Below are 26,754 nucleotides of genomic sequence, written 5' to 3'. Positions count from 1 at the left end.
CAGAAAACCATCAAGTTTCATTTCGAGATGAATGCAAATGAGGAAAAAACCCAGACTGCAAAGCATTGCGGCATGACATTGCAATGTTATGTATACGTCTATGTAATTTCTGCCAATTCAGTACATCCATAACCCACTAGCATGTCTGGAGTTAAGTATTAAATTAGGCTATAGAGTTGGCAGACTTTGGATGATAGTAACATAAGCTAATTTATTAAACAGCTCCCACCTTAAATTCATAAGGGAAAGTTGGAAAGATTATTCAGGTGTTTGGGGAATAACCTAAACATAACTTTGAGAAATACTGTTTTTCTTTTAAGTGTGATCTGCATAGCTTAATCTCAAAGACTAAAAGCTGTGCACTGTGTGTGTGTGTGAGTGTGTGAACACAGTGATTTGTGGTGGAATAGGCTGCGACACAAGGGGCACTTGCTAAAATCGTACCTATAGTCCATCAAATGGTAAAATGGGGCAGACGCAGCCATCCAAACTCTGTGCTTGCAAATCAGTTTAAAGATGTTTTGTTCATGAAATAAAAACAAATATACTTTCCTCTCAGTTGCCTCGTAACAGGCCTTAGGATGGATGCACTTTTAAAATGAGGGCAATGCTGATTACAGAGAAAACAGCAGCAGTCATATAATATAATTATAGTAATTGTTTGATTACTTGTCAGTTTGGAAATAACAGTATTGTTCTCCTCCTGTGGTACATCTCTCAGGAAATATGTTATTACGTTTGATCCATTATTTCAAATAATTTCTGTTATTCAAATGAATCAATGTCTAAATATTCCAATTCCAAAAGACGGGAGGAAGAGGAGGGTGCAGTGCGTTAGAAGTCCGCTGATGGAGAAGAAGTCCTAACCTGAAAAGTTGAGTCACAACAAACGCTGATTTGAGGTGGTGTGAAGAGGGCCTGAGGCAGCCTGTTGGCAGCTCTGGAAGAGCCACTTACAGACACTCTTCATTATCAGGAAAGACAATAACCAGCAGAGGAGTCGTGATGCTCACTGATCTTTCCCCAGGTAATGTCAAACACGCTTTTACACGCTGCTTCACACAGAGATCAATGGCCCAGTGAAAAGAAAAGTGTCCTGAGGATGAGTCAGCCCAGAGCGACTTTTGTCTCTTTGTATTTGTGAAAACCAAGGCCTGATGATTCATGGGCAGAATAATGACAGGATTGTTCAAAGAAGGACATGAACGTATGTATGGCAGACAGAACCTGGACAACTCTGAGTTTATTTTGGGATGCTGTTCAGGTTATAAACACATAACTTTGACACTACGTTTCTTGCCAGAGTGCGTGTGGTGCAAAAGTGTACAATTTCTAATCCAAAATGCAACATCACAGGAGAATTGAATAATGGTGTCAAGATGTTGCAAGTGGAAGCAATAAAAGCAATAAGATCTGCTGCTGCTGACAACCTAATACCTTTTCTTCCTCTTTGAAATGCACTTGGAGTGGCCATTACTTTGAATATGGTGATGCGGGGACGTTGGTTGCCGGCTTTAATCTAACTCAGAGCCCAGGTAATATAATAGCTGTGTCAGATTACAGGATGACCGGCTCGTACGCAGGCCCCAAAACCTCAGGGCTCAGGTGGCCTCTGTATCACACACACAGACATCAACTGTCCCACTTTCAAAGTAATGTGCTTTTATTCCATCTATTCATTGGAAAGATAGGACACAACCCTGTAAACACATGCACGCGCGCACGCGCACGTGCACGCGCACGCGCACGTGCACACGCACACACACACACACACACACACACACACACACACACACACACACACACACACACACACACACACACACACACACACACACACACACACACACACACACACACACACACACACACACACAAATACCGGAACACCCAATGTCAGACCTGCACAATTAATGGACCACAGCTTCACTTGTTTTGTTTTTCTTGGTTTATGGGAGCAACAGACAAACCGTACGATAACTGCACACCATACATTAAACCAATCCAATCTTACAACGTTATAAATGATCAGTCTTTTCAAATGTGGCAAGCTAATAATCAGGGCTGTGGATTGATGGTAATTGTGAACTGAAACAGTGCACATGTTCGATAAGCGCAGACACCAAGCAAGCCGAAACATGCAGCGGCACACAATGTATAGGTTTTTTTCTCCCTTGAGGTGTTACACTAAAACAGGACAACGTAAATATATTGTTATTTTGCTCACAAACAGCAAAAGAAATTGAATGTGACACGTGTTGGAATTCATCAACCAGTCTCTTTGAACAAAATGCCACTGAATAGTAAATCTAAATTTGCATTGACATGCAGTGGAGCTCTCAGCCCTGCTTTCCCCCTCAAAGAAACATCGCTCCACTACACATCGTCATCAAGTTTCCTCTTTAGCTGCTGAACTTGGAAGAAAGCCTGCAAACTCTCTGTTGGTGGCGGACTCAAACAAGACTGTGAATAAAAAAAACATTGCACAAGAGTGTGCTGAGGCCCCTCACACCCCAGTCAGGCTTTCATTCAGGGTGGAGATGTGGTCGCTCAGCTGCCTCTGACCGCGGTGGGCCTGTCCAGGCCGCTGGTGCAGCAGGAAGAGGCGTTTGGCTGCAGCCCTGTACTTCCGAGACATGAGGTTGTAGACGACGGGGTTGATTGAGGCGCTGAGGTAGCAGAGCACCATGGAGGCCATGTTGAAGTTCTGGCTCAGCATGGCCGTGTCATAGTTGTCCACCTGGGCGAAGAGGTTCCTGCCGATGTGGTAAGGCAGCCAGCAGATGATGAAGGCCAGCACCACCACCACTGAAGGGGAAACAAAGTCAGGGGGACAGATGAGGCAGATTTAAAGAAATAGCTTGGAAACTACGCTCGCTTTCCCTTCTTACCGAGCGTTAGACGAGAAGATCAAAACCAGTCTGATAAACACTCAGACACATTATTAGGATTCATATAGTTAAATTCAGACTTTCTTTTGTTATTTTGTACAGAACCCCGTCCGCTTCAAAGCAGTGAGAGGATCAATACACCCAAAATCTCTGATAAAGGACGCTGAAAAATAAAAATGGGTTTTCAGGTGACATATGATCTACGGTCCTCTTGACATTTATTAATGACCAGCAGCCATGACCATCAAAAGAACTTCTCCTCACACCCACGCACACTCTTACTTGTACAACCCAACCCGCCTGCAATTGGCCCAGACAATGAAGTGACATTCTCCCGATTCAGAGAAGTGAGTGAGCTGATTGGAGCATATATGGAGCAGAAACACCACTGCGGAGAAACACGTCACAAATCCAAAGCAGAACAAAGCTTTATATGGCTTCTACAAGTCATACATCTCAGTGCTGGGTGAGCTCATCACTGAGTTACTGGTATTGATCAAGAAGCCCCCGCAGATAGAATTACCATCAATTTGTCCGATGGGTGCAGTCATTTCTATAAAGATAAAAAATGTCCATTCAGTAATTAGAAGAGGAGTATATCTGGCTCATCAGCCTAATTATCTGTGAATGAACCAGTTATCTATAAATTGAAGACCTCCATCATGGACTGACATAGTGAACAGATGCCACAGATGATGTCTTTCATCTTGAGATGTGTGACAGATTTAAAAGGAGCCCAGGGTTGTGGGAGCATGTACATTTCCATTATAGTTGATTTATGAAGGGCTCTGATGACAATCCAATTTGGGATTCAACAAATGTGGATACAAACGGCAGTAAGTCTGACAATGTGAGCTCTGTGCACTGTGTGCTCAGCTAATGAACAGCATTAATATCCTCATGGCTGCATCTTGATTGAATATGTGGTTAATACAGATTGGCCTGGCCACGGTCCTTTACTGTAAAACAGAGTTCCCTGTGCAATATGCCAGAGCTGCAATTTAAGCCAATCAGTATGTGCAGTGGCAGGACATGATTAGCTTCAGACAAAACGGAATAAAAAAAACACAGATATTGACAACACACATGGCACACTGGATTTGATAGAACAGGTTGAACTGCTTTAGGTTTTAAATGTAGAACAAATCAGTGCTTTAGATAGATATGAAAACAACATTGACATTGGCAAACACACACAATAGAGCCAGTGCAGAAAACAAGAAATCCTCAATTCTGATTTCTGGTTCAAGCTTTTTCCCTTACAAAGAGAGTTTCATAATGCAGTCACTTCTGAATCTGAATTGTCTGGCAATGGAAAGCAGAGAAAGGTTTTTAGAAAGCATAAAATAAACATATCTGTGTGCACTCACCCAGGATCTTGACTGTTTGTCTGTGTGATCGTTCACGGGCCAAAGCACCTTGCAGGTCATTTTTGCTTTTCCACAACTTGCACCCGATGGAGCCGTAGAGGAAGAGGAGGCAGAGCATGGGGCAGAAGAAGTAGGTGGTGGACACCCACAGCATGATGTGCAGCTGCCCGGAGCTGATGGCATAGTTGGTGTGCTTGCACTGCCTTGTATTGTAGTCTGGGTGGGTGTCATTGTCATACTCCACCCCAACCAGGAAGAGTGTGGGAGCTGCGGACACCAGGGCGAAAACCCACAGGGCGAGGATGATGTACTGGACCCTGCGCCTGGTCACCACCACCTTGCTCCGGAGGGGGAAGCTGATGGCCAGGTAGCGCTCGATGCTCAGGGCCGTGATGTGAAGGATGGTGGCAGAGGTGCAGCCCTCAAAGATGTAGTGATAGAAGCGGCACACTGGCTCCCCAAAGAGCCAGGGCACGTACTTCCACAGGCGGTACAGGTCAAAGGGCAGACAGAGGAAGATGATGAGGTCAGATACCGCCATGCTGGACAGGTAGAGGTTGGTGGTGGTCTTCATGTCCTTGAAGTGCTGGATGATGAGGATGGTCATGGTGTTGCCCGTCACCCCGATGATGAAGATGAGAATGCAGATGACCGTGACGGGGATGAGGGTGGAGGTGGGAAACAGGGAGCCCTCATAGTGGTGGTCGACTATGCTGTACTGGTCCATGGCCTCCGCTGCAGCAGCATGAAGGTCCACCTGTGGTCTGGTCCAGGGCATGCCTTCCTTGTGAAATCAGGACTCAAGTAGCTGAGGAGAGAGAGAGATTAAACCATTACAGGTACACAGGCAACTTTGTTTCATCTCTCTAAAGTGTACATTATGTTCACATTACTGCGAACATGTTGTGGAGAAAAAAGAGAATTGGTTTTAATTAGAGGCAGCTGTTGGTTTCTATTCATTTATGTACATTCTGAACATCTGTTTGCGGCATCTTGGAACTTGTTACTGTATATTGGTGATTGCCACAGTGAACATAAAGTCTGCATTATTTCTTTTTCGTGATTGCTGCAAGTGGTAAGTGAATTTGAAATGATTGCCCTGCATTTCCTTGAAGCAAGAATCAAAGATAAATGCATTTTAGTTTAAAACAACTCAATTGTCTACACAGAAATGAATGGAAATCAGCAGATTACAAGAAAAATATATTAAACAAATGTGAAACATAACAACAAATTAAATTCTATATATAGTAAAAGCAGCTTTTAGTTAAAGTGCACAATCTCAGATGTGAGCCCTTAACATCCTAGTGTGAAATATATTTCAGCTGGTGACTTTACCTTTAAAACTGAGCTGAATCCCACAAACCTTTGAACTTTGTTGCTCTCTGTTGTGTTGCTGTGTGTCGATGCAGAGCCGGTCCCCAATGCTCAATAACCAGTCGGTGCTCTGGTGAAGGACGGAGAAGTGAGCACCTCCTCCACAGTACGCTGAGCAACAGGGAGGTTGTCTGCTGTGTGTGTGTCGAAGTAATCTTCATAATCAAATGACGACTGGACAGATGTCGGTAAAAGGCATAAGATGGAGGCAATACGATTTGAGGGAACCCCCTCCACCTCTGTTCTTATGGGAGAATAAATGCAGATTTAGGATCATACTAATCTGGACCGAGCATAACAAATAAAAGTGATACAACTTTACGGGTGTTTGCCAAGCTGTGTTTGATTAATTAAACAGCAGCACAAACTGCCCGTCTGCTTGGCTTCATCACTCCACACCACCCACCAGCTCAGCTCATCTCCTCCTCCTCCTCCTCACTCTTACCGATCAGGCTTGTTATAATAAACCTAAACTTCAACAAAGCCGGTGAAGAGGAATGCCATTCGAATAATTGACAAAGTTTGGTCATATACGTTGAAATGTAACCGGGGCCTTAAAAGGTCAAAAGTTGTGCGAGTTTTTCCACCTGGTCACAGTTTACAGTCCGGTTTTTCAATATTAGAATACAAGCTTTAGTCTAAGTCAGTGCACAGTGAGCTCGACTTCACATCCCACCAATCCACAAATTCTGAGGTTTTCCGTCTGATTCCAAGTTTTGGAGCGAGTGCAGATCAGTATGACAACTGGACAGTATCCCCATGTGCTGCAACTTAAAGGTAACGAACACGGAGCGCCGTTCATTGTTCGGTTCCCGATCTACATGTTTTCCTATTTTGTGTCCAAGGAAACATTAGTCACCGGAGCCTGGCAGACCTGCTGGATGGCCAGCGGTGTGCTCTGTTGGTTCAGAGCCACCATATCCATTAAATCTAAATGAACCTGTGTAGCAAGACTCACACTGACACTGGGGTGTATTCGCGTGTGTACACTGAGCTGATCCACAGCCGGATGCACCACTCGGACCTCGGAGGGGCAGCGGGAATGTCCCTCTGAGGTCATTGTGTACACCTGCCAAAGCAACACGACAGGGAACGCTTGTGTGTGCTGTCCAGGCCTTCTCTCAACAAGAGCCGATGTTGTACACAGCATGGTGACGCCGATGAGTAAGTCCACTTTCACCCTCATTAATCATTGCTCACCTGTTACACCACTTAGGTGTGCTTGTGCAGTGAACAGGAACTCTTCTCTCCTACTCCAGAAGCTTCCATTTCACAGGGTTTGTCACATCCAGACGCAATGCTGTCAGCAGCGTTGACCTCTGAAGTCCCAGCCAGATTGAGACCAAACATTATCCCTGTATGGATGTTCCATCACATTTATATTTATCCGAGTGCTTTGGACACAAATGTTCTTGTCTTGAGAGACGGAATAAAAGGAGGTAAACGGGGAGCGGACCAAAGTAAAGAAATGCATGGCAGCCTTTTCCATTGGTTAAACTTTAGGGGGATGTTGTTCCAACCACCTGTTGTTATCGTCATCTGAGGAAATACAATTGAGGAATTCCAGCAATGTAGATGATCTTTATACAAGGAAAGCGTCTGACAGGGTGCTTCCTTTTATTTATTTGAAGTCTGAATACTATGTGCTGGCACATTCGGTCCGTAATGCGGAGCTCGTTAGATTCGTGTTTGCAAAGGTTTTTGTTGTAATGTCCCTTTGTTAAACTAAATCTACAGCTCTGTTCCTTAGTTAAATGTGAGGTATTTAAGTACGCCCCCACATGGATACTAAAGGACAAGGCAGAAGCCCACCATGGTGCAGGGGTATCCTCCGAGAGCATTATTGCACCTGAGAGGATGCGGCCACCTCTTGTTTCTAGTCAGTGGGTCTGCAGATTAGCGAGTCTGAGCAAGCAGCAGCTGAGCATTACTGTTATCAATTAACCCTCATTTTCATCATCAAATAATCAGCTAATCTTTTTTTATTAATAAATAAAAGATTTCTGAAAAATGTCCATCTACAAATGTTGTGTCCAACCAACAGTCCAGATTAAAGAACTATGCTATTTACAATCATGAAAAACAGAAAAGCAACAACATAAGTTACATCTGTTGATTGATGTCGTTATAGACAGAAGAATGGTTAATCGGAAATACGTTTGACCTGACGGCCAATCAAAAACAAGTATTTTCATGGCTATGTTATATTTGATGAGCAAGACAAACATATGTCAAAACTTGAAACACGATTAAGAATTATAAATCTTTTATTGTGCATGGATCCTTTGTAGATATCATGGCTATACAGATACACTTTAGATACATAACTATGATTATACATTTTTCCCATAACGAACATTTTAAAGTGATATGTCTGGTAGTATGTATAGTATAACAAATTTTCATTTTGGAATGTACGGTGTATGAGGTAACTGCAAACATTCAAATCACATAAAAATGGTCTCTATTTTTGTGCATATTTTACTCATTTTGTTAATCTCCCCAACCAAAGGTAGTAAGCTGGATGGTGAGGTGTTAAAATGGCACGTTGCAATCGCTATCAAAAATAGGAATTTGATTTCTTTAAATGGACAAGGAGAAGACATTTGCAGAATGCCTGGAGGACCACATCATGTAATTATCCAAGACGTTTTGCAAGGTACCTGTATTTCATTTTCGGTTGCAACAGCAGTTATCTGCCCCAAAACCAAACGACACTAGACCGTACAGCCAGATTACCACGGGAAACTCAGCATCAGAAATCTGTCACGAATATTTAACACAGAGAAAAAGGCAAATTTAGATTCACAGGAAGTACATGATATAACACATTTTGTATTTGCCATTTGTGTTCCATGATTTATGAGTACTCAGGATTTATTATTTTCTCTGGAGAGTATTAACTTATATTACTTCAACATTATAAAAAAATATACTTCACACATGACGAAAGAAATCAAAAGAAAAATCACAAGCAATACATAAAACTACTTTACATTTCTCCCCCGATTACGTATGTTTACTAACATCCCAAAAAATTTTGCACAAAGTAAATAAAACACATTGAAAGTTTACACTAAAAGAAAAACAAACAAACAAACATCAAAACTTAACAGAAATTAAGAAAATTCTCCCAATATTTTTTTTCTCTCCAATTAAGGCCTCTGAAACAACTGGTACATACTTTTAATATCCTCTTTTTTTGCTGAGAAGATCAGCTGTTTCAGTGACACATTATGTGATACTACAACTTTTAAAAACACCCAAAAGACAAGTAGGGTTGCACAATCTCAAAGTGTGTTCTATAAAATGCATCACAAGACCAAGACGCAGTCAGTCAAGGTTTTCTTTCACTAAGGTGCAAAATCAATTACTAGGGAAAAACTAAATAAAACAAAACATACAGATAAGCATACATTGTTGGTGTGCTGAACAACCATATTTTGGAGTAAAGCAGCAGTATAACTATATGATAGTAAAAAATAATTAGAATTCGCTGTTAGTTTGGTTTTTGTTTGTTTTCTAACTTTATACCGAGTCTATTTTTTCCTCAAACTTACAGGTCCTTGCGTCGTCACTGTACAAAAATATACTAACATTTCTCCAGTCATTTTTGCATCCTTAAACATTCAGAACATCAAAAAGGTTGGAAAGTGCTAAATGAATGCTCTATAGTGTGAACAAGATTCTCATTCCTGTTTCTCCTTCGCACTAGAACCCTTAAACTCCAGCTGGGGCTCAAGGGTTCTAGTCTAGGCCTGAAGCCCTCCCAGCCGTGTACCTCTGTGGCACTGACTACATACAGTATACACATCTGGACACGCAAACACTGGCCCACCAGGTCCCAGGATCAAATAGCACATCGGCTCAGACTCACCTACATACTATGCTTGGAACACATCTATCAAAAATTGTTTCATACTGGATACATATATTGAAATATAAATAATGACTATTTCTACTATTTCTATACACATTTCTATATAGATTGTTTATTTTGATGAGAAGGTAGGGGAGGGGCGCTTTGACTCATGTACTTGTTGATTACAGTATATATATAATGTACTTGTTGATATGTAATCAACATGTACATTAGCCGAAAAGCCCCTCCCCTACCTTCTCACCAAAATAAACCATATCCCTGCCCTTTCTTTTGCGCGGGAAGCTGATCATGATGAAACAGAAATCTGAACCGAACAACAGATACCACAACGTTGGGACTGGGTGACAAGGCGTCACAGGTACCAAAGAAGGTGTTACATGCTCAATGTTTAACTGCTATTCACCAGCCCTCCCTTCCTCTGCACCCCAATGCAGCGAATGCGATTACTCTGTCGACAGCGGGGGTGGGGGGTAGAGGGTGTACAAAACGGAGAATACAAAACAACATAAAGAGAGAAAGAATAAAGCTATAACCCTGCAGCTGGGTGGTGTAAACTGCTTATTTAATGACAAAGTACTGGATGACAAAAGCGATGAGGATGGCGATGACAGCGAAAACCATGAGGAGGAGGAAAGCGCACTGCTCGTCCGTCAAACTCCGTCTTGCTCGGTTGGACTCCGTACTGGCCCTGGAGCCCGAGCCGGCGGCACCGGCGCCCACCGCCATGTCGTTCCGCTGGGGAGAGAGGGTCACTGTGGGGCTGTAGGGCCCGCTCAGCTCAGGGGCGTCCTGGGACTGCCTGATAGCACACACCCTGAAACGGTAGTCGCTGTTGGGCTGCAGGTTCTGGACATGGAAAGATGTGACAGAGCCTTTGTAGGCCTGCGAACGGGAGGGAAGAGCAGAAGAAGTGTGATTTAAAACAAAGATAAAAATAGAGATTAATTTCATCTCTTTTTTTAAAATCTTTAGTCATAATGTTTATGATATTATGTCACTGAGGGAATGCTATAATCAAGCTGCTTTAAGGGATCCTGAAACTGTTAACACATATTGGAGAAATTAGGTTGGTTTGTTAATTTTAACTTGTACTTGACAATAAAGTTGACAAAATAATTTCCATATTACTGCTTCTACCTAATTGGATGAAACTACCTTGCAGCTCTTTCAAGTGTCAAGCATAATAGGGAAACAAACAGTTATGCATCCCTCACTTACACTATTTCCTGATTCATTTTATTTGTCGCCGTGGATGTAGTGGGAAGCCATCTTGCCCATCTCTCACACACACGAACACGCACACGCACACACACACGTTTTGAGACAACCTTGGGTATCCGTTTGGTTGCTTTAATTTGTGACAGCCAAAACTGGGATTAAACAAATTCCTACTTTACATTGGTTTTGAATTTGGAATATAATACCACATTTGTTTTAAATTAAAACTATCAGAAGTAAATAAAATTCCCTGATACACCAGCCAAAATACGCACGCCTGGTTGGTGCAAAGACTGAAACAAAGTGCCTCAAACTCCTATCGGGAAGCAAATTAACAATTCCCCTTTCTCATACATGGCTTTCAGAGTCTAGGCCACTGGGACTTACAATAAGGATTGAAAGAAAGTCATGCAGGATGGCAGCCACATAATTAAACTCCCTGATTCAATAGTCATGTATGATGTGGTCAGATTAGCATAAGCCTGCAGTGGCCATTACTCCAGGTTAACGTGGCTGGAGGCCAATGAGAGGGATGAATGTGCTGGCAAGGGCTAGACACCTGGGACACCTCATGGATCAATGACCTTTGCATAATTGGCAATTTAAAGCCAGCGGTGACTAATGCAGACCACCACAAAGCCATGGCAAAGACATTAAGGCCCTGCATGCATCTGGACCCATATCTGCATAAAAAGGCCATTGTGATGAAAGTTAGTTCAGCCGTAGGTAAGGACATAACATTATTATTCTCTTTTTACATAAAGAGAATAATAAAATTAATTTAAAAAATACAAAAAGGGAGAACCAAACCTTCAAACGACAACATCAGTACCTGTTTAAACTCAGAGTTTCCCATCATGCACTGCAAGGTGTAAATGATTGGGTCCCCCTTCATTGGCGACAGGGCCTCCCATGTGACTTCACAGGAATTTTCGTCCAGACGCTCCACTTTAGGGACTGGAGGTTGGAGGATGAGAGCGCAGATGTAAAGAATAGGTACTGCTGAAGATGGGAGATATCTCAACATCTGCCACATTAAAAAAAAAGATCAAGCTGATCAAGAAAGGATTGTTAAAGAGGAGGAATAGAAGTTACTGTCCAACACCGTAAATGACACCAATATCTGCCGACAACAGCTTTTGTAAAGTTTGAAATATTAGCAGTGGTACATGCTGTGTGAAGGGCAGTGCCACATTACTGCCACTGCGGTGTGTGAAAGGCAGCTTTTGGAAAAGATGGCCTCACCACCATTTGGTTTGAACTCATGTGGTGTAATCTAAAAAACCTCAGGGTTATAATTCAGAACAAACCACATTGGCTAAGGCTGCTTGTTGTTTTTAATTTTCTTAATATCAACAAATCAAAATAGCAGTAAAAAATAAACACCAAACTTACTGTAAACATTCTGTTTGAATCAGAGCTTTGGGGGATTTCTTAAAGTGCACCTGCTACAGAAACATTTTGTTTTAATACAAGATAACTCACTTTGGTTAGTGCACTGGCTCAGCTGATGAATAAAGAGTGAATTATTTCCCCCGTCAGCAGACTGTCATAATAACCATGAGCCATGCTCTTCTTTAAGTAGGTGGCATTTGAAGAAAAAACAACAGAAATAAGTTGTTGTTTCGAACTAGTTAAGTGCCCTAGTGTGGTAATCATTACAAAACACAGTGGCTGGGAGAATCTTTGGCATTATGATGTAGAAACTGTTAGTCCGAATTCAAACAGTTAATGGTTGAGAGTCCACTTCACTGTGTGGGGAAACAAACATTGTTGAGTAAAACCGACAAACTGCCATATGACTGCTTGAATAAAAAGGGGTGCCGCTTTGAGAATACAACCATGTCCTCATTACTGACTTCAATGTCTAGGATCAAAGGATGCTTTGCTCAGGCTGGTTGAGACCAGAGCACAGGAGTATGTCAGCAGTAAGTGTTTGTAAAGATAATAAGAGCTGATCTACACCGGGAAGAGAGAGAGAGAGAGAGAGAGAGAAAAAGCTATAGCAAGATAGAAATAGATATATTGAGAGGGAGAAAGGACTGCCACTGTACCTTTCACAGGGGCTGGAGGAGAGCGTGGGGTGGTGAATGTGTAAACATTGGAGAAAGGCCCTTCGCCCGCCTCATTAAAGGCCTGGATACAGAACATGTAAGAGGTAGACTCATTAAGCCTCTGGACTTTGTGTGTGTGGCATGGTCCTTTATACAAGGATATAAATCTGAAATGACATAATCAGAGAGAGACACACACACACACACACACACACACACACAGACAGACAGAGACAGAGGATTTAATGAGCAAAACATCTCCCTGTTATTACACTCTGTCGGGAGCATTACTTTCTAGGTACCCCGCCCTACAGTCATCTGAAGCTTTTGCTCAAACACCAGTCTCCTCTCTTATCGGTTTATCTCTCGTCAGGTCACTTCCTCTCATCAGACTAATGGGCCACTGACCTGCCACTCTTGTCCCCCATCTGCAGCTGATACTGGAGGGCGTCTGAGGTGGTGGCTTTGGCTGGGCCATCGCCCCACTTGAGCCTGAGGGTCTGGTGGCTGAAGGCGGTGCACTCCAGGCGGGGTGGCTGTGGGGGAAGGGGCTTTGTCTTCAGCTTAAAGGTGTGACTAAAGGGGCCTGCTCCCAGGCTGTTCAGGGCTTGGATGCGGATCCTGTAGAAGAAGCAGACAAGAGATCATCAGAGAGCTGGAAGGACATAAATGACCTGAGCAGAAACACCGCAGTGTCGGTCAAAGTGGCATGAAGTGCATTTTATTTCATTGGCAGATATTGATGTTCAGCCTCACATTTTATACTGTTTTGGCTCTTTATCTGGTTCTGAACACACTCATCCTGTATAACAAACTGAACGTCTTTGTTTCATTGCCAAAGTCCAATATGTTGAGCCAAAAACAATGAAAACATGTCACTGTACAGCCTCCAGACTGCAGTGCATCACTGCCACACCTCTGCTTAAAAAATAAACCTCATATAATCAAACCAGTATTAAATACACCCTTGTGTGGATGACTTTCCTCAAACATTAATCCATAGCGGACATTTAATTAAATTGAACGCTGCATAACTTAAGTTTCCTGTAAAAAATCGATGTTTTCTAAACTGCTGTCAGCCCTTCGCCAGAATAACCTGGATTTACAACATGTAATTACATGTTTGTGCATGTTTTCCCCTTTGGTACACAGTAACACAGTGTGCGGTGTGTGTGCAATTAATTTTACTTGTGAGCACGCGATCCAACAGTTTGAAATGTTATGTCTGGTTGACATCTGAAAGGTACAAAGTGGGGTAGTACAAGCATAATGCAACATTCTGAACCGTTTAAAGTTTCATGAGGAAGCACCGACCTGTAGCTGTGTCAGGCTGCAGATGCTGGATGATTGTGTTTGGTGACGGGACCAACGACGATGGGCTGGCGCTCACCGAGGTCAATCAGGTAGGAAGTGATCTCAGAGCCGTGGTCACATGGGGGTTCCCAGCTAATGCCCAGGCAGGTGGACGGTGAGTACAGAGTCGGCGGCCGGGAATCGCCATCCTCGTCTTCCTCGTCTTCATCTGCGTCTGCTGGAGTCTCATACCTTCGCAGCGCGGACTCCTTCACCGTGTAGATGTTGCTGACTGCTGCAGGCACGGAGCAGGGCGTCTGGCACAACACTGCCTCGCTGAAGGGCCCCACACCCGCCACATTTACAGCCTGCACAACCGCAAGACAAAAGAGACAGCTAATTAAGGCAACGCCAAGTCTAACGTGTAATGCCCATGTTTGAGCACAAGGTGGCATTAAAATGTAAACATTAAAGCTGCGAGCAGCGATGAACGGGTCCTCGCTCATCTGCACCAGTCGGGGGCGCCGGCTGGACCCCGACCCGCTTGGCCGGTCGGACGTTTTACCGTTTGGCGCGTAATGCTGATTTTCTTTTGCCAGTAGGTGGCGCTTCGACTATGAGTGAAAATAAGCTCGTCGATATGCCGCCACTTGTAACAAGCATGACAAGTTTGCGGCAGATTCGAGCAAGTCAAGTTGAGTCACTAGGTGGCACTTTGAGAATGTGAACAAATACATGCACCATGTGTCTCTACGTGAAGTGTAGACCACATTGTGTAAATTACATGTGAATCTGATGCATTTTAGGCTTATTTGTTTTGGCCAGTAGGGGCGCTTTGAGAATGTGAACAGATACATGCATCACGTGTCTCTACGTGAAGTCTAGACCCCGTCATGTAAGTTAAAGGTAAAAAAAAGAAAGTTATGAAAAATTAGCCCTGGCCTAGATTTGAACGCACGACTCCCACACTCAAGGCAGGTACTTATCTCACTGGACCACTGATTTGCTGAAGTATTTTGAGCGGAACTCGTATAGCTCTGAGAAAGTCTGAGAGGCTTTTTTGTAGAGCAAGTGGATATGGACATGTGTGAAAACTTTCAAGTCAATCGGACATTCTGGGTGAGGGGCGTCACCGGTCAAACTTTGAGGGGGCGCTAGAGAGCAACAAAAAAATGTCACTCCTTGATCATACGTCTATTTTCACCAAGCCTGACAAGTGTGCCAAATTTGGTTAGTTTTTAAATTTGCTAAGTACCCCCAATATGCACCCAATGTTCTAAAATAAAAAGCGGAATAATAATAAGAATCCTAGCAAATTCAATAGGGTCCTCTCGGACTGACTTCGTCATTCGCTCGGACCCTAAATAAATGACATATAAAAAACTAGGGCTATAAGGTTTTAAAAAAATCAACTATTATGATAGAAGTATGGTTATATAGCTTTACCAGTGTAATATTTAGGGCTGGTCTGGGTATGAGTACTGCCTGTACTGTGTGGACCAATAGTGGCGGTGGGGGAAATAAACACACTGCAAGAGTGATAACTCATAAGCAACCAGTGTCTCCACATTCTTCCTTTTGGACCACAAAAGCAGCTGCAAGAGTACAGCACGGTCTGAAATGTCATCCTGAAACCGACCCGAGGGACAAAGCCAGTGTTTTAAGGCTAGAATCTGTCTCTTCTTTTACACAAATGCTGTCTTAATTGGTCACAGTATAAAAATGCATTCAGTGAAACAGCAGAATACAGACATGGTCTAACTCACTGCTATATCAGCATGATCATCATGATAAGGTAACAAGTGAACAAACTGTAATGTATTTTAAACCGTGGTAATTTAGCTCTTAACAAGCATTAGTTAGCCAATCACAACAGGCAGGGACACACTGAATCAAATCTCTGTCAACCAATACAGCGGATCCCAAAAATGTATCATCATCTGCTACGCAGTTGCTTAATATATTCAAACTGACTCATCCTTTTGCACTGATGTGAGAAGAACATTATGTCAAAAAGTTCACAAAAGTTCTCAAAATCCCTGCCAATCAACTCAAGGAAGGAATCTTCAAAACCTGAAACTCTGGAGAATGCCTGAGTGGGATTGGACCCCTAATCCAATGTTAGGAGCGCGCTTTACCCACTGAGACACAATGGTTTATTTGACTGGCTATTACGATTCACGAAAAACCTGTGAGGACAATGAACCCCCTCATTTGGTCAGATTTATTCATTGGAAAAGGTTTTGTGGTTTTACGGATCTTTTATGTACTTATCCAGCAAACTCTAGTCGAGATAACTTGTAATAATCTAATCATTATGAAATTTAACGAGCCCCCCGATAGGGTTGTCATGATACCAAAACCTGCCATAAATATCACGATACCCGATACCAGAATTCGATACGATACCACAAATACGATACTAGTATATGTATCTATAATAGTAATAAATAAAACATCTGTATGGTTCCCTTTTTACCAGCTTGTTCCTTCCCAGCTTTTTCAACACTTAACAAATCGCATTAATATTAGCATTAGCCTACAGCAAGATATTAATGAAAACTACATGGTGCCATCACAGCATTGATTATACACGGCTATGTAGGCCTTTTGTTCGTATCAATGAGCAATTGTAGAGTTCATATTTTATCTTAATTCATGGAATAATTATTTTTCCTTAACTAAAATAAAAAAGACTTAGCTGAAGATCCACCAGCATGTAGCCATTTTGCATCAATTGTGTTTCATTTAGTACACGTGTGCATTGTGACCTCAATAATCATATAGACTGGTCGTCAAAGGCTAAGGCTACTCGTGTTAGGCTGTATGTGGGTGAGCTTAAGGTGTGCACCATGTTTATAATCACATTTGATTACTTGTCGTTCTTTGAACTCTTTGAAAAGTTTGGGGTGTCTGTCTGAAAGGTGCTGTAATGTTTGACGTGTTGCTCCTTGGTTTTGAAACACGTTTTGCAGACGGGTCTTTGTATGTCAGTGGGCCTTCCTTCACTGTCTGTATGTCAGTGCGCTTTCCGCATTTTTTTTTAAATACAAAAAGTTGCAAAAAGCGCCTGCACGTGACGCCATGTTGTCTCCCCAGCGATCACTGAGTGAGAGCGCGCTGCCTTTTAGTGTGTAAGCGCTGCGCAGCCCCGCTCCCTTTGCAGTCAACGCACTGGGCAGCATTAAAGAAGTGGAGCAGTGAGTGCGCTCTGATCGCGCGCTATTTTAATAAAGTATCGTTACTAAAAATATGCAAAACCGTATCGTTTTGAACGTACTGGTACCGCGGTACCTTTTTAGTATTGGTACACCGTGCAACCCTACCCCCTGAGTTCTTCACAATAATGATGACTAATATGAAAATGATGTCACTCAAATTGGGTTTATAAGGTGTGATCTGATTCTATTTTCAGGGTGTCAGAAGAACAGATGACAATTAGCTTCATAAAACAAAGTGTTTACTAGTGCTCACCTGTATCCTGCAGAAGTAATTGGTTGCAGGCAGAAGCCCCTTCATTTCATGGCTGAGCCCTGGTCCACTGTAACACATCTGCATGCTGCCCTCAGCAGCTCCCCACTCCAGACGAAGCTCTGTCACCGGAGCTCCGTTGCAAGGAGGGGCCTGGAAGACAAACACCAATGAGAATGCCGCCCAGCACTTAACTTGATGACGCAGTTTAGTCATAATGCAGCTATGTGAGAGTTTTCCAATAAATATCTGAATGACGCATGAATTATTATAATTCATGTATGTCAGTGGGGGAATAGAAGTGGAGCTAGTCTTACCTCCCAGCTCACAACAACACAGCTGGGGGATTTGCATGTGGTGGAGGGAGCCTTGCACTGCTCAGGGGCCCCGGGGCCGGTTGTAACCTCACAGCGCTCCGATAGAGGTCCAAACTATCCACAAAGAAAAACAAAAAAGATTGAACCCTATCTGATTTAAAAAGTTCATTATGATATTTATTGTTGAAAGAATGTAGCAGGAAAAAAAAAAAATTCCCCCTTTATTGACAGATCAGTGTTGACAGTCTCTCACCCCAGCCTTGTTCGCTGCCTTGAGCCGGAAGCTGTAGGTTTTGCCAGGCATTAAGCCTGCCACAGAGCAGTCCAGCTCTGGACCCTGGTAAACCTCCCTGCTCTCCTCAGACTGCGGCCCACTCACTTCTACACTGTAGCAGGACACGGGGCTGCCTCCATCTACATGAGGGGGACCTAGTAAATGTGTGTGTTTATAAAAACAATATACTTTAAAAAGGGTTTTCCAAGAAATAATGAACAGATATACACACACACAAAACAGAAATGTACAAACAGCGAAATAAATGACAAACTGCATCATTAAAGCTCACCGCTTTGAGGTAGTTTTCTCAATAAACAAATGCATCAACAGAAGCTACAATGCAGCCCACACAGATCGTAGTTGGAGAAGAATGACTAACCCCAGCGCAGTTGCACCTCCCTGGCTTTGGGCTTGCCCACCAGCCGAGGGGGCTGGCAGGTCCCTGGGGGCACTGCAGGAGTCTGGACCTGCAGGGTCTCCGACAGCTTGTAAGGGAAGACAACACACCAATTAAGACCCAGCGCAAAAAAACACATCCTCTCCTCTCTTTCTCACAACACAAACAAAGGGTACAAACTGTCATTTTCACCAGCTTATCAGACTGATCCACAACAGACCAGAAAGGAGATAAATGCTAATGCATCGTTTAAATAACACTGACATGCAGAGCCCTGGATAAAGTTAGACATATTGTCTGACTAAAATAGGTCTTAATTTTTCAGACACAACTTTACTGTGACAAAAGGCAAACATGTGAGTGTTATGTCACATTGTGCTGCACCGACAGACAGGATCTCACCACCATGAGTCACGGTTCTTCACAAGCTCCATCATGAATAAATGCATGCACTAACAGCTGATGAAGAAATTAATGAAGAGTGTCTGTGAACTCAACTAATTAGGAAAAACATCCTGACACATGCAGGGAGGGTTAATCGATTAGTGGGCTTTGTCTTGTTCTTACACACCGGGAAGCATAGTCTAATCTCCTAACATTGGATACTGGCTGAATGACAATTTCCTATTAAACCTCACCATAAATAGAGTGCTTATCTAGAATGATTTGTGTACAATGTATTGGATCAACTGAGGGATGCGGTGAGATTCATGGCTGCCAACCCTGGCACTGTATATTAATCTGTACAGCTACATTGTTGTGGACTGCAGTAGCCAATAAGGGGAAAGTGTCGGGTTTACATATCGTTTGTGAAATGGAGTAATCCTTTAAGTTAAGTTAGCCAAAACACATTAATCAAATCCGTGTCACAGATTCTAATTTTGAGACACAAAGCAGGTGAATGATGTCTGAGAGCAAATAAAATTGGAATTGAAATGCAAACTCTTAACACTCCCTGTGGCAGAACACAAGGCTGTGTGCGCAGCTGTGCATGGACGTGTGCTGATGCTGAATGACTCACCGGGCTCTGCCCCCCCTCGCTCATGCAGTAAACTCGCGTCTGGTAAGAGCAGCCGGGCTTCAAGCCTTCACACACGTGCTTCCATGGCTGGCCCCGAGTACAACAGCTCCCATGACAAGCCTGAACACAAACACCATTGCAAATTATTTGTAATTAGTCAAATAAACTAATGCTTTCCATGTCCGAAACACAATTTTCCCTTCAACTTAAACATTTCTGTTATCAGCACTTGCAACTTACCGCTTAAGCCCTCAGACAGCTCCACAACATACTTTGTGACTTCTGCTCCACCATTTTCTTTCGGGGGTTCTAAATTGCAAAACAAACAAACAAAGATTATCAATCTGCACATAACAAGTTATTGAACTAGACAATGCGAGCAAGTTCTGTTTTCACTAAGGCTATGTCTGGAAATCTAGAATGCATTAATTGCAGGAGGATGTGTGCTGAAGCATATAAACTAACTATGAATTATGGGCAGATAATAGAGGAACATGCTGCCTCAAAAAACTGTCCAAACTCATTATAAAATAATAAGTATTATAACTCAGAAATGTTGATGACTTGCAAAGACTAAGGCTTTTTACAGCCTTAACATTTCTTCAGAAACTCATTTTGGTGGAAACGGAAAGCAACTTGACTGTTGTCAGAGCTACAGAACGATCTTGTTTAGGTTTTTTTCATTTTGGTAAAATGGTAAAGCAGAAATCAAGTACAGCAGCGAGTGATGCGTGTGTCCAGTGAGGTGTTGGAAGGATTCATGCTAATGTGTGAATGAAGGGGAGAACCGTCAGTCATCTACTGTACAGACTTCTTGGGATGTCATCGGCCTCTAGCAGATGCACATATGCTCAGGTAGAGCTTAATGAGAACAGTGAAATTATAAACTACATGTTAGATAGAGGAGTTCTGATAATTTGGTACTCACCCCAGGTCATCTTGAAGCTGTTGGGCAGGACTTTTCCTCTGATGACAGGCCTGCAAGGACTGCTGGGTCTGTCAGGGTTGGTGATGAACTCAACCACCTGGCTGGGATTACTCTTCCCCTCCGAGTTGTATGCTGCCACCTGGAGGAATGGCATTAATGCCGGCAGCGAGGAGTCACATTATTCCTCAGTTGGAATATTGGCCACTGTTTGCATAGCTGGTCAATGAGGGCAGTGAATAAAGGCCATTATGTTTCCTGATGACAACCACCGACTAGGCTCAGAGGAGTGTAATGGAGGCATCTCCGAGAGTGAGTATAACAACGATAATGGCCACAGACAAATACCATATTATCCGAAGTTTCAGCGCCTACAAACTATACATAAACCAGACACCACCAGGACTGCAATCAAAAAACAAAGCAATAAGCTTTACCCTCATTTGCATTTCAGTGCACATCAAAGAATATTGTGATAATATGGAAATCTCTGCGAGCCTGCAGAGTACAGCTCATCAACGTAGCAAGACAAACCTGCACAGCACCCAGCCTTCCCTCATACTACACAACTGGATAATTGGTAATTAGGGGAGGGAGGGAGTCTTGATAATGACTAATAAACATTTTTATCATTTGGGCGAATGGTGGTCTGTTTGGGTAACACAATACCTTTCAGTAAGTATCATGTTGGGGAGCTCTGTGGTGCTGCTTTAATAGCCACTGTGATCTATGGCACAGATGCTACACACAGGCAATACAAAATATAGAATATTAGAAGCCCTATTCTTTAAAGAGTGTGCAGGATTTAGTGCCATCTAGAGGTGAAGTTGCAGATTACAATAACCTAAATTCCCCTTCTGCTCACCCCTACCTAGAACTACAGTGGCCTTCAGGGAACATCAAAGGCCCTCTCTAAAGCCAGTGTTGGGTTTGTCTATTCTGGGCTACTGTAGAACATGGTGGACCCCCGTGAAGAGGACATGCTCCCTTTGTAAATATAAAGGGTTCATTATAAGTTAACAAAAACACAACAATTCTTACAGCTAGTTGCAGATGATTGATTATACACAACATAGTTATAATTATTATATTGTATTTCTGCTAATAGATCCCTCTAAGTTCTACACACTGGACCCTTAAAAAGCCATTTATAAACACAAAATAATTATATCACAGGCACAACCCCTGGTATAACCAATTTTCAAACTCTGAATATGCCAATGTCAGCCAGGGCTGCCAGTCACAGCAAGAGTTCAAACCTTAAAGTACTTTTATTCTAAGCGCCTTTGACTATTATGACTGCATATGTACATAGCATGTGTACTGGAGGTCTGAACCACTAACCCTGGCAGCGTTAGAAGAGTACAGTGCTGTAAGGCGTGTATCCTACCCTAAAGCTTTCACGGTTCTAAAAGCATTAACTGATAAGTCATGAGCTGCGTCTTCCTGCAGCCTCACACAAAGCCAATTTTAAGGCATAATTCTACCTGGGACATGACTGAAAGCCAAAGTAAAGAGAAAAGCTTTTCATTTTTGTTAGAATGTTGTGTCGTATCTTCTAAGGAAGCGGAGAATATACCACAGTTGCCAATCAAAGCTCTGAAGCAAAACTAAATAGACAATAATATATATTGAATCAATCTATCAATCCATCTCTGACAAGAGGGAAGAATGCCGGCTTCTAAAAAAAATGTACTCACCTGACCCCAATAAAATGCAGTTAGATATAACACAAGCCTTCAATATACTGTAGATTATCTAATAATCTCCGCCAACTTTATTCACTTGATTTCCACCAATCATCTTATTATTAGGAACATCACGTGTCCTTCATTGCAATGGCCTCCGTCTGAAACAGGTGACAGATAGTCACCTGTGATTCATCAGAGCCATGTAGAAAATAGTCAAACCTCCAGGAGAGAAATTATTTAGTAGAGAACGTCAGAATGAGAGATGAGGAAAAGGTGAGAGAGAAACGCAGTGACATGGAGAGAAAGACATTTGTCGGTCCACAAACTCCGGTCACAAAGCCACCTTGGCTCAAATGCTTTGCTCGACTAGCTTTTCTCACTGGGGCCAAGCATGTGATGAGCAGAGCAGTCCTCCTGTTTATGCTATTACTTGCCAACCCGTTGGCAGAATCCTGCAAGCGGATGAGTCATAGGGCCACTGTGGGCCTGAGCACCCCCCGGTGTGAAGCCTGTCCCCTCCACACAGACACATTCTGCAGCTCAAATGCAACCTGCGGATCACCGACTTTGACTGCAAACATCACAGGACTCCCTTACCCTGCATTTGTACTTGGTACTCCTGTGGAGATTCCTGACGGTGCAGGAGAGCTCATCCCCGTCGTAGCTTGGCTGGAAGCCATATCCCTGGGACAGAGACAAATGACAGAAGGAGAATGAAAACAACCAAGTGAGCAATGACTTAAAAGACAACCACTGTTGCACAGAAAATAAAGTGGTTTGCATGAGACAAACAGCTACAGGGGATAGGGGATTGTTTTTGTGTGTTTTCCCTGGCAGGCATTGTGTCTGCAAGTAGCTGCATGAGGCGGTGCAGACAGAAGTAACTAGCTAAAAATGTCACATAACTATTTAGCGCAAACAGTTTCAAGTGTTTTAATTTTCCCTCTCGGCTGAGTTGAAATTAACAATACCTGAACACACCAAGTAGCTACACAAGAATGCACATCAACCAGGAAAATGTATGTCTGTTATTTATAATCAATTGATTTTAAATGTGAAACCTTTTGTTAATAGCATAAATACTTCATGCCGTCTGCAGATAAACTTAAGTCAAAGAGATAAACTTGGCAATATATTGCCAGGTTATTTGTACATCTCAATCTCAGATGACCCAATTTTTCCATTTAAAAAGAGCCTGAGAGACATACCGAGCCTTCCTCCTCCATCTCCAAAATATAGTAGATGTCATCCTCCTTGGGAGAGCTAGTGGGTCTCTGCCACTTCATACACAGCCAGGTCACCCCCGCCATCTCCAGCTCTGGAGGGAAGGGTGGTAATGGCACACTGCATGAGGTGAACAGGTCCACCACTTCACTGAACTCGCTGGGGAGGGCAGAGAGAGAGAGAAAGAGAGAGAGAGGGGGAGAGACAGACAGACAGACAGAGGAATGGAGAGAATGGGAGAAAGGGACAGGAGAAACAGAGTGAGAGACACACATACACACACACAGATGGAGACATTGAATGGAAGAAACAGTGACATAAAAATGGGGAGGGTGCCATCCAGGAAATAAATCAAGGCTGATCTTGAGTGCCTACCTTACACCCATGTCATTTCTAGCTGAAAGGCGGAAGGAGTATCTTGAAGCTGGTGAAAGCTTGGTCACTCTGTACTGCTTCTGAGGTCCATCGTAGCACTGTTCATAGATCCCTGTGCCCTTACCCTGAAGCCAACAACGTTTCAGTATTAATAATAAATACGTTTGTATCTTAGTGGCACAAAAAGCATGCGAGTGGGGTGCAGGGATCAACATTTCATTCATGATAAATAAAATAAATTACCTCATCCCATTGAAGAATGTAGTTTTGGATTTTGGAACCATTGTCACATGGAGCCTGTAGATAAACCATGCATTTTGTGATTATATATATCATAATCCAATGTATAAAATACACATACCACTAATGTACACACCAATGTCTAGTTATTTATTTGACATTAAATGTATGCACACAGAGCCAAAGTAAAATGTTTGGAAGACTTGAGCCACAGCGCACTTCATTTGAAATCTTGTGCTAAATATTTCCCATTAATGCCGCCAATTACAAAGAAGCCATTTTCAGCCCTACGAATAACAAATAATGTGCATCCAGGTGTGTGCACACACACACACACACTTCTATGTTAATTAATTAAATCAGTGCTGAGCATGCACGATTGTTCTTGAAGTGCCTCGCTTAACTCACACATTTACACATAACCACTACCTTTTACAGCTCGTAATTTAGCAACTGTAATAAAGCCACAGAAGGAAGTAAAACACTGAAGGTGATCTCAGCAATAGTTGTTGAAGGGGAGTGATTGTGAACCACCTTTGGCCTGTATGTATGCACCTAGGCATTATTACTGTGTAGTGTGTACACAACAAAACATGGTCTAAATATTTCGTTACTCTGTTGCTTGCTTTCTGTCACATCTATATGGTTGCTAATTGTTGGGGACTGCCATTTGGGATTACCTTCCACTGGAGTACCAGTGTGTTCTTGGTCCCACTGGCCTTCCTGGGAGCGTTGGGCGGATCCGGCTCACAGCTTAAAGTGGTGAAGCTCACAGACTCTGAGGGGTTTCCCTGTAAACAGTTACACAGAGCATGGACCCTGAGGAAAGACGAACAAAGCGGTTACAACAGGTCCCACGGTGCGTTCAACACTGTAGTTCAAACAGAAACAGGCAGTAGGTTAAGCCAACCTGACATGATAGTCCGTTGCTGGTCGAAGGTCTTCTAAAGTAGCACTTAGTTCTTCCCCACTGCATCAAAAACAAAAACAAAAAACATTCTTTAGTGTCGTTTTCAAATAACCATCTATGTAAAATGTTGTGAGAGAAGTTGGTATTTAATCTTGTAGCATCTCGCTTTTAGTGCTCACCAGTACATGCTCTTGTACTTCCCATCTTTGCCACTAAATGAGATGGAGACCTCGTAGCTGAAGGGCTCCGGGGGGCTCCGGTCGTCCTCCACACTTCCGTTCTCCCTCTCTGGCCTGGTGGGTACGACCCAGCTCGCTACGGCTCCTCTGGCCTGGATGTCTGATACCTATCGTGTGACGGTTTCAAGGGTCACAATTAATGCTACATAAAACCATACCTGGACATGGAGAGAACGTTTTTGTCCCTCTAACCACAGCAAAATCCGCTCACTTATCTAAATTGTACTACCCTAAACCCAGAGTTCAAAGAGGGTCATGCGTATGTGATCAGTCCTGAATCAAGTTCAGAAAATGTCTTATTTTTATAAAAAATACATTAAAAGAAATACCATTGCTTGGTGGAAAAGAGAGGAGATTCAAAATATTCAAGCTGATGCCACTTTGGGAAAACGTTTTAAGCATAAGCTTCCCTTAAACATTCCTCCCTTAACCTCTTAGCGTTCCTGTAAAATTCACGAAAAACGCCTATCCAGGCGTACCCAAAGTAAATTGAAAGCTGTAGGAGAACCATTTGGAGTAAATGCATGGTTTGGGTCTCTTTTGAAAGGTAACACTCTGAAGTTCTGCTGACATTGATTAATATAAGTTGGCACACACATAAGTAGAAGATTTTCTATTTCCGCCTGAATATTTTTGTGAAATAGATGCAGATGATTATAGCTGTGACTTATGGTCTGGAAAACACAATGGGAGCATAGCATAACGCCTTACCTAGTCCAAATAAAAAGTAGATTATAATTTTACAGAAAATGAAGATTTTACACATGTTTTACTAAGGGTATGTTTAGGCATTTTCAAATAAAGGCCATTTGGAGACTCCATTGAGGTATCATATACACATTCACTATTGCTGACACAAAGGAACTGAAGCATAAACACAGTATAGTGTTTTTTTCCCCGAATTGAAACAAAATTGTGTGCAAAATGAACCAAAACTTGACAGGTTGTCATTACGCAATTGCGGGTTTATTTCCCAACTGGCATCCCAACATGGCACATCGTTGTTTTTGTCTTTTCATTGGCTGTTCGAATCCATTTGACAAATCTGACTCCGTGTGCGCGCACAGTAGCCAAAAAAAAGTTGCTCAGCCCACTTCTTCTTTGCTAACTCTGGTTGGCTAATGTGGGATTAGAAGAGGATATATTGATCCTATTGGCTTACATTTGGTCTCACTCGAAAGGTTAGAGTCGAACGAAAAGTTTGATATCCGGGTTGTAAAGGTGCGCGTCAGAGAACGGCTTTTACAGCTACTTTTCTGAAATATTTTGTAATCACGTGTTTTGGACAAAATCTTTTACTGAATTGGATCGTATGGACCTTTTTACGATGTAACAAGACCGTATTTATTTATTTCTATTTTTTTATTATTTAAATCTTTCAGACCTTAGTTACAGTGTATGACGAATCCCATCTTATATGAGGTCAAGGACATTCTAATTGTAGTTCTACTGATTAAAACAACTATCCTCCTCTTTGATCCTCTTTATTTATCCATTGCTTCCCTGCATCATTATACCACTTGTTATTTCAAAAGACAAAACAGGGACTTTTGCATACGTGTATATTTCAATCTGATTATT

General features: G+C 42.6%; 2 protein-coding genes across 5 annotated transcripts in view; both read right to left on the bottom strand.

Annotated features, from left to right (window-relative positions):
* Positions 1-1,872: 1,872 nt before the first annotated feature.
* On the bottom strand, positions 1,873-6,993 carry mlnr (motilin receptor). Of its 4 annotated transcripts, none has more exons than XM_034548439.1 (4): positions 6,839-6,993; positions 5,628-5,882; positions 4,262-5,069; positions 1,873-2,808 (listed from the first exon to the last, which is right to left on the bottom strand). In XM_034548439.1, exons 3-4 carry the CDS (start codon positions 5,037-5,039, stop codon positions 2,507-2,509), a joined length of 1,080 nt encoding a protein of 359 aa, XP_034404330.1. In that variant the 5' UTR covers positions 5,040-5,069; positions 5,628-5,882; positions 6,839-6,993; the 3' UTR covers positions 1,873-2,506. The 4 variants fall into 4 exon arrangements, with proteins under 4 accessions (XP_034404330.1, XP_034404331.1, XP_034404332.1 ...); XM_034548440.1 differs by having other exon boundaries at positions 5,628-5,877; XM_034548441.1 differs by having other exon boundaries at positions 5,628-5,708.
* Positions 6,994-9,803: 2,810 nt separating this feature from the next.
* The window catches only part of fndc3a (fibronectin type III domain containing 3A), a 42,410-nt gene continuing 25,459 nt past the window's right edge, over positions 9,804-26,754 (bottom strand). Inside the window, 20 exon segments of the mRNA XM_034547827.1 lie at positions 9,804-10,403; positions 11,572-11,696; positions 12,794-12,960; positions 13,202-13,414; positions 14,108-14,454; positions 17,561-17,710; positions 17,875-17,988; positions 18,128-18,303; positions 18,531-18,636; positions 19,570-19,647; positions 19,649-19,689; positions 19,810-19,878; positions 20,498-20,636; positions 22,783-22,869; positions 23,394-23,568; positions 23,785-23,909; positions 24,028-24,081; positions 24,705-24,843; positions 24,935-24,994; positions 25,114-25,280. Coding sequence (XP_034403718.1) covers positions 10,080-10,403; positions 11,572-11,696; positions 12,794-12,960; positions 13,202-13,414; positions 14,108-14,454; positions 17,561-17,710; positions 17,875-17,988; positions 18,128-18,303; positions 18,531-18,636; positions 19,570-19,647; positions 19,649-19,689; positions 19,810-19,878; positions 20,498-20,636; positions 22,783-22,869; positions 23,394-23,568; positions 23,785-23,909; positions 24,028-24,081; positions 24,705-24,843; positions 24,935-24,994; positions 25,114-25,280 — 2,856 coding nt within the window. The 3' untranslated portion in view covers positions 9,804-10,079.

Source organism: Cyclopterus lumpus, chromosome 13, assembly GCF_009769545.1.
Source record: "Cyclopterus lumpus isolate fCycLum1 chromosome 13, fCycLum1.pri, whole genome shotgun sequence".
NCBI lineage: Eukaryota > Metazoa > Chordata > Actinopteri > Perciformes > Cyclopteridae > Cyclopterus > Cyclopterus lumpus.
This window is presented reverse-complemented; position numbering and strand designations above follow the sequence as displayed.

Bases quoted from the DNA above. Each gene is read 5' to 3' on its own strand.
- mlnr (XM_034548439.1), bottom strand. From the start codon at position 5,039: ATGCCCTGGACCAGACCACAGGTGGACCTTCATGCTGCTGCAGCGGAG. The intron at 2,809-4,261 runs GTGAGTGCACAC...TTTCCCCTTCAG, and splicing joins ACAAACAGTCAAGATCCTGG to TGGTGGTGGTGCTGGCCTTC.